The sequence below is a fragment of the Cheilinus undulatus genome, linkage group 21 (assembly GCF_018320785.1).
Source record: "Cheilinus undulatus linkage group 21, ASM1832078v1, whole genome shotgun sequence".
Lineage (NCBI taxonomy): Eukaryota > Metazoa > Chordata > Actinopteri > Labriformes > Labridae > Cheilinus > Cheilinus undulatus.
Genome location: NC_054885.1, coordinates 2,106,034 through 2,125,812, shown reverse-complemented (window position 1 = coordinate 2,125,812; position 19,779 = coordinate 2,106,034). Strand labels below are relative to the sequence as shown.

General features: G+C 38.5%; 2 protein-coding genes across 3 annotated transcripts; both read right to left on the bottom strand.

Moving 5' to 3' along the window:
* Positions 1-1,204: 1,204 nt before the first annotated feature.
* On the bottom strand, positions 1,205-5,895 carry LOC121529205 (pentraxin fusion protein-like). Of its 2 annotated transcripts, XM_041816960.1 has the most exons (5): positions 5,832-5,871; positions 5,685-5,750; positions 4,425-4,484; positions 1,972-2,182; positions 1,205-1,684 (listed from the first exon to the last, which is right to left on the bottom strand). In XM_041816960.1, exons 2-5 carry the CDS (start codon positions 5,734-5,736, stop codon positions 1,279-1,281), a joined length of 729 nt encoding a protein of 242 aa, XP_041672894.1. In that variant the 5' UTR covers positions 5,737-5,750; positions 5,832-5,871; the 3' UTR covers positions 1,205-1,278. The 2 variants fall into 2 exon arrangements, with proteins under 2 accessions (XP_041672894.1, XP_041672895.1); XM_041816961.1 differs by lacking the exon at positions 4,425-4,484 and having other exon boundaries at positions 5,832-5,895.
* An 8,475-nt stretch (positions 5,896-14,370) lies between these two features.
* Positions 14,371-16,216, bottom strand: LOC121503416 (pentraxin fusion protein-like). Its single transcript, XM_041777818.1, has 3 exons — positions 16,155-16,216; positions 15,394-15,601; positions 14,371-14,782 (listed from the first exon to the last, which is right to left on the bottom strand). The coding sequence occupies exons 1-3, from the start codon at positions 16,204-16,206 to the stop codon at positions 14,371-14,373; spliced, it is 672 nt and encodes a 223-aa protein (XP_041633752.1). The 5' UTR covers positions 16,207-16,216.
* Between the last annotated feature and the right edge of the window lie 3,563 nt (positions 16,217-19,779).

Genomic DNA, 19,779 nt, shown 5'->3' with positions numbered 1-19,779 from the left:
CCAGGCTCACTACAACCGTGTCCTCTAGAGCTACAGAGATATCGTTGGTAGCAAATGAATGGCAAAATGGTCAGCTTTCAGAGAAAAAGAAGAGTGAGTTTCAATGACTTACAGTTCAAAAGGTATCAACGTTTTTATAAACGGTGTCACGTATTGTTGTATAGGACAACACTGTCCTCAGAGACTCTGGAAAGTCAGCCAAGTTCTGGGCTCACAAGAAAATGTTCTGTAAGAGCTACGAATGCTTGGAAGACGTGATTAGAAAGGGACAACGGAGAGCTTTCACGGATCCATGCCGCGTGAGCTCTAAGGGTTAATATATCGGCTACATATTGGCTGATGTTGATTAATCTGTGATATGCTATAATCGGCCCAATTAATCGGCCCGCTGATCAATCGGTCGGGCTCTAATCAAAACAAAATACTTGTTTTTTGCACATATTTTTAGCCAATCAGGACACAGCAAATTAGTGTCAAACTCAGTGATGGATTACATGACAGCACTAGAAATAGTGAAAAAATATTTCAACTGCCCCCTTGTGGCTGGCTGCAGTATAAGTGATAAGGACTGACCTCCCTGTTAGGGTTTTGATAGAAAATAAAAGTACAGAGAGAATATGTTAATTAGACAGTTTTTTTAAACTTGAGATTTATTTGAAAGTTGTTGATGACCCCTGATACAGATCAGTTGATCTGGTGCAAAAAAGGCCACTGAAAACAGAAAAAAGGCAATGGTGCAACACTTTTTAAGGTTTTCAAGCTTCAAACCATAAATGTACCTTTTTCTAGACATATTCTTAGTGAAGTTATTTTAAATAAAAATGTAGCATATCTAGTTAGCGTATATTTTGCTTTAATGGCATGTACTATAAGCCAACTGTCATCATTTGCAGATGCAGTAGACATTTCCATGGTAACCGAGACCCCACCAATCAGAGGCATCGCTGTGTATTTTTAGTTGAGATTGTGATTAAACTATGTTTTTCTCGAAAGGAGGTTGAAATCAAGAACTTCTGTCTTCAACATGAACTTGCATCATCGTGTCACACTCAGGCAGCTCTTGGTCGGTTGAACTTGGATGCTTCTGACAACATGCCTGATATTCAAATAGAGAAAAGGGATGGGAATTTTACTTCTGGAGCCAAATGGATTATTACAGGAGTAGAAAAATTGTAGAGTAAATGCAAAAATACCTCCAAATGCATTGTCAGCATAAGTTTTTATTGCATGTTTGATGAAATAACCATCATACAGATATGTTTTGTGAGAGCATCCCGCCTACAGCTCGGTTTGAAGAATCTCCACCTCCCCGTGAGGTGTAAGATCTATGGTTTCCCAGTCAAACACGTTTCCCCTTGGTGTTCTCTCCCAGGATGCCAGGCTGGCTATCATGCCGTGTGAGAGGACATAGTCCCACATGTTCACGTCGAAGATCTCCCCAACAAAGCTCTGGGCGGCGTCAAAGTCACCCAGGAAATTATCTGGGTCTTGTCCCAGGATAACCTTTCCATCGGCTCTCACAGTGTGACCCTTCTTGTAGATTTTAGTCACGCTTTTCTCCCCGTCTATGTAGATGGAAGCTGCACCTGTACTGGAATCCCAGGTGAAGCACAGGTGGGTCTGTGTGCTTTTGAGCTCGGGGGCTCTGAATATAGCTCCCTCTCCACTCAGGTAGAAGGACAACCTAAACACAAAAACATGAAGACTAAGCATCTTTGGCACCAGTATCATATTCCAGCACAGATATCTACACGTACATTAAAATGTTCACAGCTGACTGAAATGTGAATTTATAAGCTTTTTATGTCACAAATGTCATGGATCCCATGTGGACACATCTCTCCTGCAGTCAGTAGCAGCCTGGGCCACACCTCTGCACAGTTATTTTTGATATTCTAGGATTATTATACACCGGCCTGCAGGCACAAACATGTACTGAAGCAGTAGTGCTGTAGTCTGCAGAGAATCTACCTGCCATCGGTCTCTCGCCACACATTCAGCTCATCATAGTCTCTCGTCCGATATGCAAAGAGAATGATTTCACGATCGCTGCTCGGGAGCTCGGTGGCCACTCGCATGCACAGAGTGAAAGCCTTGAGGGTCATTGGTTTCTGAGGGACCATCTCAACATAACTAGTACTCGTCTCACTGGGGAACACCACGGTCTTCATGCGTAAATCCCCTAAAAGAAAGAAAACAGAAGCTGGTTTATAAGGAGCAGCCATCAAACAGCAAAACACCAGTGTGGTTTTTAAAAGATTAACCCTGGAAAGCCGGTGGATTGTCCAGATTCCATGTCTGTCATCAGGCAGATCCATCCTACTAAAGCCAGTCTGACAGACCAGATCTCAAGTTCTATTTGAAGGAGAGCTAGTCTACATTTTTTTTCTTCTTGATACATCAGGATGAGTCTACAGTCGTCTCTCTTTTACGCTTTCTTCTTTTCAGAGCAAAAGACTGCTAGCGTCACATAAAGTGCTTCTGTTGTAGCAGTGGAGATTGACATTCTAACCTGAGAATTTAGTGGCAACAGCAAAAAATGACTTTGACTTTAAACCCAGATTGCAGCTCCACCCTAGGTCAAAAACTTAAGCTTTTCATAAGTTTTGATCTTTACCTTGTCTACAATGCCAGGAAAAAATCTCGAGTCAATAAGGCAAAGCTCTTTGGTGGAGTTTGTTAAAATGTGCAATGTGTGAAAAGGCAAAAACACAAAACCTTGAGAGGAAAAATCTCAGCCAAATTGAAACCCATATTACAGCCCCAGCCTAGGGCAAAAACTCAAGCTTTTAATAAAAGTTGACCTTTAGCTTGTCTACAATGCCAGGTAAAAATCTGGAGTCAATCAGATGACGCTCTTAGGTGCAGTTTGTGAAAATGGTAAACTTGAGAAAAGGTGAAAAATGTGAAAAACTGAACTTTTACTGTAACTTACTCATTTTCTGTACATTTCTCACCATGATGATAATTGACTTTTATGTTCATGTGGTCATGATATACATGCATACTGATTTTCATGCATGTAGGTCAAAATGATTTTAGGAGGTGCTCTAACAGCATTATTTTAGCCCCTATTTTACAATAAGAGCCCTATTTTTACAGCATAATGCACACTCATGGCTTTTTTTCCTATCTGGTATGGTGCCATCATGAAAGACAAAAAAATCCTGTAGCATGAGCTGGCTTTTAGTTGTACTGCAAGCTTGTATACAACAGCTGCCAGTGGAGTGGTTAGCTTAGATGTAGCTATAGCGGCAATTCAGTCAGAACTGCACAACATTTCTTTAAGGACTACACTAAAAGCTTTTCTTGGTACTGGTTTAGCAGTTGGTCCGTCTAATTAGCTTTGTGGTGGACTGGGACCTCCAGATCTGTGATTGGGAACTGTGAGCTGGAAAACCTAGCCACAAGCTATGCAGTGAATGGACTCTCGCACTGACAACTGGAAGAGATTCTACTGCCTCCTTGCACTAGGTGGTGCTATTGCAAATCTTAAATATAAGCATGTAAACATGTTCAATGGAAGACATGTCAGATTTTAAGGAAATCAGATGTTATATATGAAAGCTACAGCGACTTCCTGTTACATGGTGAGACATCAAAATGTTCACTATCACCATCAAGGTGACCTTTAACAGAACCTCTCAGTGTTATTGACAAGGATGGTTAATTTATTTAGGCATTTCTGTCCACCGCTGCACTTCATGTGTCCAACAGAGTAACTGAATTACAAAAATATGTCACTTCCTGTTGTAAGTAGGGGGCGATGTGATGTGATATGTGCATGTAGGTGTGGTCTGGCTGGGATCGTTGTCTCGCACTGAAAATATGAAAAACAACTTTTTCACTCAAGAGGTACGACTCATTTTCATTTTTATGAAAATTGCAAAAATACCAACCTTCAACATGCCTTTTTGATGATGACTGAAGCTGTTAATAGCTTTTGTTACTCAAAAATACACTAAAGAAAATTGGTTATGATCAGAAGAAGCATCAAGGAGGAGTTTTTCTAAATGTAGATTGTTAATCACTTAAAAAAGGCATTAATTTAAAGAATAAATCAAAATGACTGACTTCCTGTTAACATTTCTCTAACTTTTTAAGAGGCTTATTTGTGGGTCTCGTGCAGATGCATATTCAGTACAAACTGCAGGTTGAATGTGCTGCCAAGGCTGGGTGTTTAAAATTTTATAAGGTTTTGCACCTCGCCATTGGCTCATGTCCACCCATTAAAATCATGTTATATCAGTCTTTCCCACTAGTTTATGTCTATGAAATTTAATGGATACAGAAGTATGTGAAGTCCTTTAAAAATGACTTCCTTTTTTGGCAGCAGGGTAAGAGGCAGGGCTTTGAGCTTTTATAATCAGTCAGACTAAAGTGCATAGATGTGGCAACCGAACTATTAGGGCGATATGACAAACCTTGTGGGATTTGCAAATCATCATCCTGACGATGTGACATCTTGCGGGCAGTAGGTGGCACTGTGACGAAATAAAAAATTTGAATTTGAAACTGATCAGGATGAGATTGTTGTCGTAAAGTTTGGTGAATAAAGACAAGAACACTTCAGAGTTATAATGAAGTGTTTTTATTGCACAGTGCCAAAAACCTCCCCCATCTTTAAACCCAGATTGCAGCCCCACCCTAGGTCAAAAACTTAAGCTTTTCATAAGTTTTGATCTTTGCCTTGTCTACAATGCCAGGAAAAAATCTCGAGTCAATAAGGCAAAGCTCTTTGGTGGAGTTTGTTAAAATGTGCAATGTGTGAAAAGGCAAAAACACAAAACCTTGAGAGGAAAAATCTCAGCCAGATTTAAACCCATATTACAGCCTCAGCCTAGGGCAAAAACTCAAGCTTTTAATAAAAGTTGACCTTTAGCTTGTCTACAATGCCAGGTAAAAATCTGGAGTCAATCAGATCAAGCTCTTAGGTGCAGTTTGTGAAAATGGTAAACTTGAGAAAAGGTGAAAAATGTGAAAAACTGAACTTTTACTGTAACTTACTCATTTTCTGTACATTTCTCACCATGATGATAATTGACTTTTATGTTCATGTGGTCATGATATACATGCATACTGACTTCCATGCATGTAGGTCAAAATGCTTTTAGGAGGTGCTCTAACAGCATTATTTTAGCCCCTATTTTACAATAAGAGCCCTATTTTTACAGCATAAGACACACTCTTTAGAACGCATGGCAGAGGGATAATGTTATGGGGCAGTTTTTTTAGGGTTTGGGCTAGGCCCCTTATCTCCAGTGAAGTTGAGTCTTAATGCTTCAGCATACCAAGACATTCTGGACAATGCTATATTAGATAAATAGTCTAATAGAAGATAAAAGTATTTTATAAACAATCAAACTTTGAGTTTATCTTATTTGTGTGTTTATGCACAGATTCTCAAGTTAAAAGTTTTGTCATTATTAGACTGACGTAGGGCTTATTTACCTTAACACAAAAGAAAAAACAATTTTAGTGTTTAATTAAAGTTAAATATTAAGTTCTCAGATAGTATTAAAGTGCAGTGAGACCTTTGTAATAGAGATAATTTTGTTTATAAAAGGAGGAAGTGATTTTGAACTGAAAAGACACAAAAACAAACTGGAAAGAAACCTCTGCTGTAAAATCATTCATGTTTTCATGTTAAGGGCCAAAGACACCAAGAAAAGATTCAAAATTACCTGCCAAGACGACAGAGATTGAGACGAGGACGAGGCTCACTGACAGTCTCATTTTGTCTCCCTGACCTGCAGAAAACAAGATGATACCCTGAAAGCCCGCTCAGAAGAAAAGGTCATATTCAAAGGTATAGAAGTGTGAATACTCACTGTGCTGCTTCAAAGGTAGCTAAAGTCAGTGAAAGTCTGCTTTTAAGGCTGCGATTCTGTTAACTCCTCCCTGTTCAAACAGTAAAAGTCAGTGCATCTTCACATGCGTCGTCAGGATGATATAATGCTGTGGAATCAGATAAGTTGCATTGTTTGAACAATTCTGGATCAATTCGGTGTTCAAAGGGCAGACAAACTGATCTCAGACCAAACATGGAGGATCTAACAAAGTCAGCACATGGTGGAAAGAGTTTTTCATGGCATTAAAACAAGGGTTGAACACAAAAAGACTCAGACATGCACATTCTTACTAAAGGAAGCCCATGTTTTACATGGTGACACGTTTCATTTAGCTATGGAGATTTATAACAGTTTATTTTGGCTCGTTCCACTGAAACAGTCCTGTAAAGCTCCGTCCCTGGACCAGACCAGCTTATGGTACCTGGTGGTACATTCTGAAAATGTAGATGGTGTTTTAATGTGATGGACATTTCTTTGTGCAATGGCTCTCAAGTGGTGTGGCAAGGCACACTACTGTGCTTTAAGGCAAGTCTAGGTGTGCCGTGGGAATCTGTGCAAAACATTATTACTACAGCTTTATGGCAAGTACTGTAACCAGGCCTGCCCACAGATCTGGACCCCTGAAAAACCCCAGGGAATGGGACCAGGATTTATTGATGGTATCAGTGTGTATGTGTTGGATCAGTAGCATTGGTGCTAGCATCCTGGCTAACAGTTGCCTCATTAAGAGCTGGAAAGCATGGCAGGCTATTACTGGGTTGAAATTGGTGTTGAAATTATTAAGTCATGCTATTTTCAACCAAGTTAACCAATTTTTCTACCCATTTTCGCCACTTCTTTTGACAACTTAATCCTTTTTTGCCACTTTTGCCCAATTTTGCTATTGTTTGGCCATTTTTTGCCATCACTTTTAACCCCTTTTTACCACCTTTTAGCAACTTGAACCCTTTTTGCCCCTTTAGTAACACTTGTGATCTATTTTGTGTCCTATTTGACACTTCAACCTTTTTATGCTACCTTTTTGTCTCTTTTTGCCTTTGTCTGACCACTTATTTTGCCCAATTTTGTCCTTTTTTATCTTTTTAACTAATTTTTACCACCTCATTACAACATTTAACCTTTTAGGCCACTTGTAACCCATTTTTGCCTCTATTTTGACACTTTCAACAAGTTTTTGCCAATTTCAACCCATTGTTTGGCCACTTTATAACCAATTTTCGCCCATTTCTGACTGTGTTTTGCCACTTTTTTCCTCACTTTTTCCATCTCCATGATCCCCCAGTTGGCTGGGCCCCGGAAAGCTCTCCCCTTTATACCCCTTATAGGCCAACTTGACTGTAACATTATTTAAAAAGTCTATTTTGTACTGATTTAAATATGGTGTACCTTGAGATTTTGACTTAACGTTAGGTGTGTGTTTGAAAACCACTGCCTTAGTGACATCTGCTCAGCTCTGCCCACCTCCACTTGCTGTTTTTTTAAATATGGAGTTTTTTCCGTTTGAAATCCGTCTCTTTTTAGAGACCCAGCTCAGTAGAGCTGGTTGCTCTTCATTTGGTACCAGTTTGGCTTTTCAAATGCGGATTAAATAACAACAAAGGGTGGAGGAAAGGAAACTGGCACTCAAACAGCAGCTAGCTACAGTGGCTCACATTAAAGAGACGTTTAGTAGAACAGGTTCAGTCATGAACGGTGCATCTCTCATCCCAAAAGGTTGATTTGCTAGGTGGTACATCACAGAAGGGAGGGGCCCATGGAAAGTCTGTAATGAAAAGTATGTTTTATTTATTTTTCTTAATAATTAGTCTCATTGTTGAATCAAAAGCACCTACATGAATTGGTCAACAAACGGAAATTTTTGTATCAAATAGAGTGAAATAAAATACGGGGGAACCTCTGCTCCTCCCTTAAAAATGTCCAAATGGTACAGTCCAGCACTGCAAAATAATGCAAGTAAAAGTAATTTAACCATAGTAAAAATACCGGTAAATGATGGTTCTGAAAAACATTTAAAGGCGTAGATATTTGTAAAAATGATGCAACATTTATCGCTTGGCGAGCCCGTTTAGGGGGCCCTGTGTAAATATTCTCTCTGGGGGCCCAAAATCCTTAGCTACACCCCTGCAAATTAGATATGAATTGTTGCATTGAAGGGTTTTTGTCATTCTCATATTTAATAAGGAAAAAAATACAAAATGAAGGTAGGGTTTTTTTGTAGACTATTCTAAAAATGGCACTTGAATGATTGCATGCTATGTCATACACAACATTTCTTCTGCAAAAAGTAAAAACTGGTATTCTGACACAAATTTCAGGTCAAAGATATATTGCACCTTCTGCGATTTGAAGATTGCAGCAGGCCATGTTGTGATTTAATCTAATTTTCAATTTATTGCCCAGTCCTTGTTGTGACCCACTGAAAACTGCTCCGCGACTCACTTTTGGGTCCTGACCCACCAGTTGAGAACCACTGGGACAGATGACACTAGCCACTGAGGTCTGCAGGACTGAATAATTTGAGATATTGATCACTCCGACTGCAGGTAAATGAGTTAAACTGTGGTAAAAATCACTGTTTTTAAAGGGTAGAGATCATACTCTATGTATGTAGAAATGTTCTGATGATAACTGCAGCGTACAGCTCTATTTAGAGCTGTAAAGTACTAACTTTCCTCTGTTCCCATTCATTCCTATAGCCTGCCCCTTTAGGGCAGAGAGTGATTTTTTTTTTTTTTTTTTTTTGTTATTTCACCAAACTTAATAGTATGTCAAAATCAGTGTTGCTGCTAATCACTGGCATAACCAAGACTGATAATCCCTGCACATAAAATCTGCTTTGCATTTTTTAAATAGAAAATAGTCAGAAAGTGTGGCATTATGTAAATAAACTGGCATTTATAGGGTTAAAATAAAGAAAAACAATTCCATCTGCTATACATGATGAGGACTGGAGTTGAGGACCAAAAAAAAAAAAAGTTTTTTCATTCAGTTTTAATACATGTAAATATATCCAATGTCCTAAAAAGGCTTTAAGAGGGAGAATGTGATTTTTAAAAGGAAGACCTGAGGGTTAAAGGCTCAAAATCTTAGAAAAAAGTCAACTTTATAAGTCCTAAAAGTCAAAATACAAAATTATATGTCAAAATGAGGTTTATAAAGGCAAATATAAGAGAAAGAGAGATGAAATCATGAGTTTAAAGGTCAAGATAGAAGATAAAATTCAAAATTGTGACTCTAAAAGGTCAAAATTAGAGATAAAATTCTCGACCAGGAGTTTAAAAAGTGAAAATATGGGATTAAAAGTCAAAGTTAGGAGTTTAAAAGGTCAAGTATGATTTAAAATGAATATCTAAAAGGTCACAATATCAGAGATCGAAATCATGACTTTAAAATGTCGAAATCATAAGTTTCAGTCATAATCTTGGGATGCAAAAAGAAAATATGAAATGAAAACACAAATTGATTTCTTTTCCTCATTCCTGACTTTTTATTTATTATTTCTACTCTTTTTCAGGTTCTTATAACCTAACAAGGATTTTTTTTTTTAATCTTAAAGGTTAAGTTTACATTTGTATACTAGAGGAAATCTGCAGACCTCATTCTGGTGAGTCAGTTCTAATTATTAGTTATCATATTATTCTAGTATGATCTTGCTGGCCAGGTAAAGCTGCACAGTGGGCCGCATTTGGCCCCAGGGCCTTGAGTTTGACACCCGTGCTTTAAGGCATTATTTGATGGAGTAATATTGGTGCACGCAGTATAAAACAACTGAACCTTTATCCAAAAATGATCTTATCTGACGGTCAATGGTCAGATTTAGTCGTTTTGAAGGCACCGAAGAGGAAAAAGGGTCAGATTTGTCCAGTCATCTGACTGACAGTAAATTACAAAATCAAGAAGTGGAGTAAGGTCTGGCTCTCCTGAAATGACCCTAGTCATGCTAAAAAGTCAACAGCGTTACATAACAGCAGGCAAACAGAGCAGCCGCTGATGCTTTTGAGGTCTGGCTGGTGAATTTTTGCTGAACTAAGCAAAATAAGCCGACTGTAACTATAGTGCATGTCTCTGTGGTTAAACGTGGAACAGACAGGTCGTTTACGGCTATGGATGGTTAATTTTAGGTCAGATCTTCACCTCATTACAGGTTCGCTGCAATCACATAATCCTGAATGTCGGTTTGGCATCAGGAAGTAAGGCGCAGCCTATAGGAATGAATGGGAACAGAGGAAAGTTAGTACTTTACAGCTCTAAATAGAGCTGTACGCTGCAGTTATCATCAGAACATTTCTACATACATTGAGTATGATCTCTACCCTTTAAAAACAGTGATTTTTACCACAGTTTAACTCATTTACCTGCAGTTGGGGTGATCAATATCTCAAATTATTCAGTCCTGCAGACCTCAGTGGCTAGTGTCATCTGTCCCAGTGGTTCTCAACTGGTGGGTCAGGACCCAAAAGTGGGTCACAGAGAAGTTTTCAGTGGATCACAACCAGGGCTGGGCAATAAATCGAAAATTAGATTAAATCACAACATGGCCTGCTGAAATTTTCAAATCGCAGAGATGCAATATTTCTTTGACCTGATATTTTTGTTAAAATACCAGTTTCGTGACGTGTTTTGTTGCTCTGATTGGCCCGTAAAGATGTGGCAGACAGAACCGATTTTTGCAATTGGATTGTTTTCCATAATCGTTCAGCTCTAGTCACAACTTCGTGTCTTAAAAAAAAAGGTGGCAAAATTCCTGAAATTCTTCTTGGACATGCATTGATACCTTTTATTTTACCCTGTTTGACTGTGAAGTCTGGTAAACTCAACTACTTTATCTCTTCTTCTCGCAACACATGGCTACTTGTCCCGTGATAATGAAGTTGTTTCATGAGTTCTCTGGAAAGTTGGCAGAAATGGACACATAATGATGGAGAAAGAGGATATAAAATTTGTCAGTTTTGTCCCTTTTCTTTTTATATCAGGTGTTTTGGCCTAATCGTGCTCCAAACTGTGACATATTCAACTAGAAAAGCACTCAGAGAGTGCAGACCTCCACCATTAGCCCTATCTCCCAATAGTGAAGAATCCTTTGAAGAATTCCTGGATCCATCCCCATGTGCCCCCCACCAAGGCATTTTGCTGATTACTCCCTCCCTGGTGGGGTGAAAGCATGGTGAGGCAAAGCATTGGCTTCACTGCGGGTGGACTGTCATGGTGGAAACATTGCCTGCCGGTGCCAACAGATGCACTGACAGTCTCACCCATGGTCTCACCGGACGACTAAAAGTCACGGCATAGGGTGAATATTCCTCTCTTCCTCCCAGCATTGCGAGTATTCTCGCTACAATTCGCTGTCCTTCTCTCTGTTACACTCCGACTCGTCTCCTCAACCAGGCGTGCGTCTTTCAAACTCTGTAAACTCCAAAACTTTGAATAGAAACACACCCAAAAATGCTGCTGGGATTGAAGTTGCTCATGTCCGCCATCTCCTGGTGTAAAGTGGTAACAGCACAGACCTCCACCATTAGCCCTATCTCCCAATAGTACAGAATCCTTTTAAAAAATCCTGGATCCAGACAGTGATCCGGATCACTCCCAAAATCTATTCAGTTTTCCTTATGCCATTTCTGACATTTCCTGAAAATTTCATCTAAATCCATCCACAACTTTTTGAGTTATGTTGCTAACAAAGAAACAAACTAACTCACAAACAGACCAATCATATAACCTCCTTGGCAGAGGTAATCAACTAAATATGAGTTGAGGTTTTTTTTTTTAAACTTGGGTCACAATCTGTCGTAAGACAGACTGGTGGGTCCTGAGGCGGGACCAGTTGAGAACCACGGGTCTATCCAGATGAAGAGAGACCAGTCTAGTACTGAGCCCCTTTAACATGTGAAACCATCCTCATTTAGTCACAAACATGCTTTTAACTGAAACTGTGATGTACCACCTAGCAAATCAACCTTTTGGGATGAGAGATGCACCGTTCATGACTGAACCTGTCCTACTAAACGTCTCTTTAATGTGTTTACATGTTTGGTTCAATAAAAAATGAAAACACATGATTTCTTGTGCAGTATTAGTTTAAGCAGACTGTGTTTGTCTATTGTTGTGACTTAGATGAAGATCAGAACACATTTTATTTTTTTTAATTTATGCAGAAATCAAGAAATCCCAAAGGGTTCACATACTTTTTCTTGCAACTGTATTTTGACCTTTTTAACCAATTATTTTGTACTTTATCTCATATTTTCAACTCCTAACTTTGACTTCATAATCCCATGGTTTGACCTTTTACACTCACAATTAAAAAAATTGAATCATATTTTTAATTTCATAATTGCAAATTGTATTAAATATTTTGACCCTTTAAACTCATGATTTTGATCGTCTTTCTGATATATTGGCCTTAAAAAATACAATTTTTCAATTTCAATTTTTTTACTTTTCTCAGATTGTAAGCCTTTAAACTTATCTGTTTAACGTCTTAAATGTCAAAACCTTTTTTTATCATCAAGTTTTTTATATATTTTATTTCTGGTGAAATGAGGTTGACAGTTTCTGGTTATAAAGGTGACCCTGTTAGGCCCTCAGGTCAGACCTGAATCCAGAATCTGGCCCCTGCTGTAGAATCTGTACCTACAGATTATTCTCATTAACTCCTGTGGTGGTGGAGTGTTATCTAGGAGGAATATGTTTACTTCCTCTTCGTCGCGGTCACCTCAGATGACTCTAAAACTGGATCCTCCTGGGAAGTGGAGCTGACTCTTACTTCAACTTCTTGTTTCATGATGAAACATCAGAATTATCACACTTGGCGATCAAAATCGAAAGGGTCATCTAAGTCATGATTCTGCTGCAACCTGAAGGTTTGAGTAAGACCTGAGACGATCATTACCATGTTTAGACATGATAACAGCTCCATCAGTGAAGTATGTCACAGAGAGGATCCTGTAACTTCTCAATTTGGTGATTTTAATAAAACTAATCTCCAAAAACTGTTGCAATATTGTGTTAAATGTACAATGCTGTGTGAAGGTTATGCCCCCTTCCTGATTTCTCATTTGCTCTGTTTATATATTTATTATTTCATGCACATTTGTCACACTTAAATGTTTCAGCTCACCAGACAAATTTTGATATTAGACAAAGATAACTTGAGTTTATACGACAGTGAGTTATTAAATGCTGATTTCATTTATTAAGGGACAAAAGTCACCTAAACTGACCCAGCTCTATGTAAAAAAAAAAAAGTCATGTCCAGACCTGCTGATTCAGAAATCCTTTAAATAGAACCGGTCTGACAAAGTAAAGTAGGCTAAAACATCATGGAACCATCTAGAGAAACCCAAGACCAGATGAGAAACAGAGTCATTGGCATTTATCAGTCTGGAAAGGGTTACAGATACATTTGTAAGGCTTGGGACGTGTCTGACTATGTAGCACTGCAGCCACTTTGATATGTGGTCATGGATTTGAGTCCTTTTTGAGTTGGACGTGGTGTAGGTGAAAATGCTTTATTTGGGCTTGTAGCTGAGCGTCTTCTGTTTAGTTTGATGTGTAACATGACTATTTTTGTGTACAAAGCAAGTTTGTTTGGATCAAGGCGAGCAGGACCACATTTGGTCCCGCTAAGGCTTAAGGGGTCGGTTTAACCTGAGGGTCTAACAGGGTCTAGATTTAACTGAACACTGTCAACCGTGTTTTCACAGGTAATGATTTATAGGGGAAATTAAACAGTGATGATAAATGAATTTAAGATTTCTAAAAAAAAAGTCAAAATGATTAAATATCACAGCATCAGTGTCACTGTGTGTCCATGTAATAAATAAATGATTTATTTATTTAGCATTTATTTGACATGGACACACAGTGACAGTGATGCTGTGATATTTAATCATTTTGACTTTTTTTTTAGAAATCTTAAACCCATTTATCATCACTGTTTAATTTCCCCTATAATTCATTACCTGTGAAAACACGGTTGACAGTTTTCAGTTAAATCTTGACCCTGTTAGGCCCTCAGGTTAGACCTAAATTTAGATGTTGGCCCCTGCTGTGATTGAGTTTTGCCTTAAATCTTCCCTATGTCCAAAATACCACACACTTACTGTTAAATATGTAATATTTAACAGCTTTCTCATCTGTTGCATAAAGAAATATGCTTCTATCTGTCTGATTAAAAAGTGGGACATGCCAAGAGGAAGTATTCTAAGAAAACAACAGCAGATCAACAAAAATTATGAGGAAATTATTTTATAACCTTTTCTATTATGGAGACGGGATTATAGCGAGCTAAAATAGATGTTAGACTGTAAAACTGATGAAACAGATGTGAAGTGTGCATTTCTCTAAGCTGGTTAAAGGAGAGCAGACCACACCACAGTCATGTTCATGCATGCAGAAGCGTTTATTAAAGTGAAATTAGGATTACATATGTGCCGTACAGGTGTTATTTTGGGACATTCTTGCCTTTCTGGACTTTGCCGCCATTATTTCAGCGTGTGGTGTTTTAGCATTGCAGCTACAGCTTATGATGAAGAACATCAACGTTCCCATGAAGTGTCATGCGTGTGGAACCCCAGTTGATAACGTTTCCACTCTTCAGCCTCCCCCCACAGGCCATCTGCTGGATGGCGCTCTCAGAGAGGACGTAGCTCCACATGTTCACGTCAGAGATCTCCCCGACGAAGCTCTCATAGTAGTCAAACTTCCCCACCACGGAATCAGTGTCCTGTCCCAGGATAATCCTTCCCCCGGCGAGCGTGGTGTGGCCATGCTTGTAGATTTTGGTCACGCTCTTCCTCCCATCTACGTAGAAGTTTGTGGCGCCGTAACTGGACTCCCAGGTTACGCACAGGTGGGTCTCCAACGCTTTGGGGTCAGGGACCTTGAACTTAGCGCCACCGGAGTTCTCACCAAGGAACAAGGACAGACTAAAGACAAAAATATGAGAAATTAACACCCATGCTTCTTTTATCAGTTTCATAAAGCTTTAAAATACCAAACAGAGGATGAACGAAGACGTGTCTGAGCAGATACTTCAAACGGACCAAAATGAGCATAAATCATATTTGTCTAAAAGTTTGACTGTATGGAGTGGGAACAGTGGTGGGTCCAGGATGTTTGAGGGCCGGGGCCAGTATTATCAAAACGGCACCCGCTGTATGTAGGGACACAACCCCAAAAAGTTCTTTAGACGAAAAATTAACTTAATACAAGGAAACTTAAGACACTTTATTCTTTTCTGCACTAAAAGAGATGTGTCATAGAGGGCAAAAAAGAGGGCAGCAGAAGGCCTCCTAAAGGGCACTTTCGTCACTTTTTAAAAACATGACAGTGAATAACCTGACAGCTAACCAGCTTGATCTGAGCGGTCCTTGACCTCTGACCCTGTAAACACACGTTAATTCTGAATGAATAATATCAAATATTTATCTGAGTGGGTTTTTTTTTGTGTTTTTAATCGCTGCTGTGTCTTCAGGGTCAGGCTGATAGGACTTTTTAGCACTAGTAGCAGTAGTAGGATTGTGCTGTAGAGTTTTACCCCCCATAGTAGTCTCGCCACACATTCAGCTCATCGCGATTGCTGGTCCGGTACGAGAACAGGATGATACTCCTGTAACCAGTGAGCTCAGTGGCCACACGCATGCAGAGAGTGAAAGCCCTCAGGCGCAGCCTTGTTCGAGGAATCAGCTCCACATAGCTGTTACTGGATGGCGCAGGGAACACCAGAGTCTTCACAGTGGAGCTCCCTAAAGAAGAGCATCAAAGATTTAGGAGGAGAGAAGAGCAGCGCTGTGTTGAAGATGCAACACATTTATCAGGAATATCAGATTAGAGGTTTTTAGAGAAACTTCTGTCAGATTTATGACCTTAAACCACTAAATTGTTCTCACCGTGGGCCTCATTCACTGATCTTTACTAGGATTTTTCTTAAATGTTTGCCTTCTGTGTTTGCACACTGCCCTGCAGTCTCATGTCCTTATATGAGAAGAGGGCTGCTTCTTTGTGTTGATTAGGAGAAATGTGCACAGGAGAGAGCAGTTTAAGAACATGCCAATCTCACGTAGGTTTCTCTTAGAATTACCATAGGTAGATCCTGATGAATGAGGACCAATGATTTCAGAAGCTAGAAGCTGAGATTTTGACAACTTTGCATTAAAAATGTATTTTAAGTTCACTGGATGATGGATTACCAACATGCTGCTGCAATTAACCCTTAATTTTGTCGTTTCTAAAATAGATTGTGAAACATTAAAATAAGTCAGTGCACAAGAAGCATGAGTAAAGATTAACAGTTATTACCGGCCAATGCAGTGGAGATGGCGATGAGAAACAGGACGACTGAAAGCTTCATCTTTTCTGAGCAGTGCTGCAAAAATATAAGAGTTTATGCATGAATTTATTCTGCACATTGTCATGAATCATGCTGTGGTTATAGGATGACAGCTTAATATCATTGTGTACTCACCGCTCCTCTGCAAAGAATCGACTACAGACGATGTAAAAGATGAGATATTTATATCGTTTTTACAGCTTCTCCCCATTTCAAAACAGTGACATGCAAATAAAATCAGAGAGAAATGTCATCCTATGGGGATGTTTCATTTATGAAATCATCGTGAATTTGAGGAAAAAGACAAATGTCACAGTGAAAGAGCATCTTTGGCAATTTCCAAGTAACCTTGAGCAAGGTGGTCAACATCGACCTGGGATGAGAGGAGGAACCACTCCGTGTTTAAAGATCATACAGCACCGATCATCAACTGGTGGCCCAGGGGCCAAATCAGGCCCCCCAAAGCTTCCTGTCTGGCCCCTGGTAGATCATTAAATTCAGAAAAGCAGGAAAAGAAAATGTTGTGGTTTAAAGAGCATCTTTTGGCTTTAAATGTCTGCAGCTGTTAAAAAAGCAACTAGATAAAAATTGCAATTTCAGCTGAAATTGTGTGGGGATGCTGAGATCTGAATTGTGGAAAAGCCAAAAGTAAAAAAAAAAAAAAAAAAAAAAGCTTAAAATAGCATAAAAGTAGCTGAAATGGCATTCAATAGCTAAAAAGGGATAAAAATAGCTGAAAATTGCCTAAAAAAAGCTGAAAATAGCCTAGAAATAGCTGAAATAGCATGAAAGTAGCTGAAAATAGCCTAAAAATAAGATAAACTTTTTGTCCCTTGGGGAAATTTGTCATGGACATAAGTGCAGTGCTGCTCATAGTCAGTACATTCATCACAAAGAAAACAAAACAAAAACAAACAGGCAGTGCACAGACAGTGGTCCACATTGACCCAGAATAAGAGAGAGTTAGAGATAGAATATTGTATTGCACCTGCCCTGTAATATTGCACTGGCTTCACTGCAGTAAACAGTATTTAAAATAAATTGCATATTACCCCGGTGCAAGACACAGCTGGAATATAGCATAAAAATATCTGAAAGTAACTGAAAATAGCCTAGAAATAGCTGACAATAGCCTAAAAATAGCTGAGAATAGCTTAAAACTAGCTGAAAGTAGCCAGAAAATAGCCTAAAAAAAGCTGAAAATGCCTAAAAATAGCTGACAACAGCCTAAAAATAGCTAACAATAGCCAAAAAAAAGCTGAAAAATAGCTGAAAGTAACTGAAAGTAGCCCTAAAATAGCTGAAAATCAAATTTAAAAAAAACTGAAAATAGCCTGAAAGTAGCTGAAAATAGTCTAAAAATAGCTGAAAATAGTTTAAGAATAGCTGAAAGTAGCCTTAAAATAGCTGAAAATAGCTAAAGGTAGCCTAAAAGTTGCTGAAAGTAGCTGAAAATGGCTTAAGAATAGCTGAGAGTAACCTAAAAATAGCTGAAAATAGCATGAAAATAGCATTAACGTTGCTGAAAATGCCTAAAAATAGCTGATAGTAGCCTAAAATTGGTGAAAATAGCCTAAAAAAAGCTAACAATAGCCTATAAATAACTGAAAATAGCCAAAAATAGCTGAAAGTAGCCTAGAAATAGCTGAAAATGATTAATAAGCTGAGAATAGCCTTAAAATAGCTGAAAATAGCCTATAAATACCCGAAAATAGCCTAAAGTAGCTGAAAATAGCATTCAGTGGCTGAAAAGCATAAAAACAGCTGAAAATACAATGAAAATAGCTGAAAATAGTGGAAAAATAGTTGAAAAGAGCATTAAAGTTGAAGAGTATTATAGCAGAATAGTGAAAATAGCCTAAGGAATGCCAAAGTTATGAGGAGTTTAACAAAGGGCAGGTTAGTGAAATTTTACCATCTGTTAAACATTGTTAAACAAAGTTAAATATTTTAAAAATTATAAATGTTAGAAATGAGAAAAGTCATAGCAGTCGAATGATGAAGAAACTGAAATTTTTAAAGTTTAAACGGTGTCGATACAAGTATGAAGGAAGAGATAGAAGCAGAAGAAGAATAATTTTAAACAAAATGGCCGACATGAATATTTTAAGTTTGGATGCTTACTCAGCATCCCCACTAATTACTAATCAAATAGTTTGAAAATGACATTTGAGCTGTTTTAACAGAAATTCACTCATCAGCCATTATTAGTAAATATTTCTTAAAAATGTATTAAAACGAGCAAAAATGGCCAGATGAAGCAGTTAGAGTGGGCGATACATGTCCAAATGGGTTGTGGAGTGGCACAAAGGGACAAAAACTTACAGGAAAAGTGGTGAAAAGAGGTTCAAATGTGGCAAACCATCAGTATAAGAGGAAAAAAGAGGTAAAACCATATAAAAATGGGTTAAAAGGGGTGAAAATGTTGAAAAAAGTAATGAGAAGTGGCAAAAATAGACTGAAAGTGGCAAAAAAGGATAAAGGAGGGATAAAACAGGCAAGAAAAGTGATTTAAAGGAGTTAAAGAATGGCAAAAAATTGGGTTAAAGTATCAAAAATGGGTTAAAAGTGGCAAAATAGTGCAAAAATAGCCAATGGCAAAGTAGTGAAAAGGCAGGAAAGTGGGTTAAAGAGTGATACAAGTGGCAGAAATGGCAGAACGAAGCAGTGAAGTAGTGAAAAGTGTGAAAGATGAGTTCATATTGGTGCTAAAACATAATTGACCTATGGCTAAGCCAGCCTCTCAGGATACCTTGTGTTGGAGTCGCATGCACCCCATGAACACTGCTTGACCATTTTTAAATTTAAAATCTCAAAGAAAACTTCATTAAACCGGATGAAAACTGACTTTATCCAATGCATTTCAATGGACATCCAGGCAGAGGATGTCCAAGTGTATAGGAATGGCTATATGCACTGTGATTGGCTCATCGCGTTTGAGGGCGGGACTTAGCTATAGGTCAATTATTGAGGGCCCTTTCTCTGGAATTTTCCAGCCAATTCCGTGGGTATGCCTGTCTCCTTGAAGTCTACGGCATTATAGATCCGGATAGATCTCACTGGTAATTAGAGCCTGACCGATATGGGATTTTTGGGGCTGATACCGATATTGGGGGCTAAAAAATGCTGATATCCGATATATCGGCCGATAACCAATATTTTGTCCGATATATGAAATAAGAACATTGATAAACACAGGATATATATTGTACATGAACACAAACGTGGACATGTGAATAACCAGTTGCATTTATCTTTGTTAATTTCACAAAGATGCAACTTAGATGACGTTAAAACGCTGTATAATAGTCTTACATTGGGGCTGTGGACCATATTAGACAGGAAAATGATACATGGAGAGCCATATTTACATCGTTGTAGCAAATATGCACATAGAATATGTTTACAATGTGTTTCTTGTTTCCACACTGGTAAAATATGTCACAGGAAGGATAAACACCCTATGAATGCTTTTCTGGTTTGTTTTTTCCTAAGTAAAAGCCCGGTTTAGCATTTCTATAGAGAAACTCTGTTCACTTGTACAGAATGCTTTTATTTGAATAGTTCCCGACACACTTCCACTCTACACTGAAT

What these genes read in the sequence shown, in the direction of transcription:
- LOC121529205 (XM_041816960.1), bottom strand. Translation starts at nt 5,736, where the DNA reads ATGAGACTGTCAGTGAGCCTCGTCCTCGTCTCAATCTCTGTCGTCTTG. An exon ending in AATCTCTGTCGTCTTGGCAG is followed by an intron (nt 4,485 to 5,684) that starts GTAATTTTGAAT and finishes ATTTCGTCACAG; the next exon opens with TGCCACCTACTGCCCGCAAG. An exon ending in TGGCGAGAGACCGATGGCAG is followed by an intron (nt 1,685 to 1,971) that starts GTAGATTCTCTG and finishes TTTTGTGTTTAG; the next exon opens with GTTGTCCTTCTACCTGAGTG.
- LOC121503416 (XM_041777818.1), bottom strand. Translation starts at nt 16,206, where the DNA reads ATGAAGCTTTCAGTCGTCCTGTTTCTCATCGCCATCTCCACTGCATTG. An exon ending in CATCTCCACTGCATTGGCCG is followed by an intron (nt 15,602 to 16,154) that starts GTAATAACTGTT and finishes GCTCTTCTTTAG; the next exon opens with GGAGCTCCACTGTGAAGACT. An exon ending in TGGCGAGACTACTATGGGGG is followed by an intron (nt 14,783 to 15,393) that starts GTAAAACTCTAC and finishes TTTTGTCTTTAG; the next exon opens with TCTGTCCTTGTTCCTTGGTG.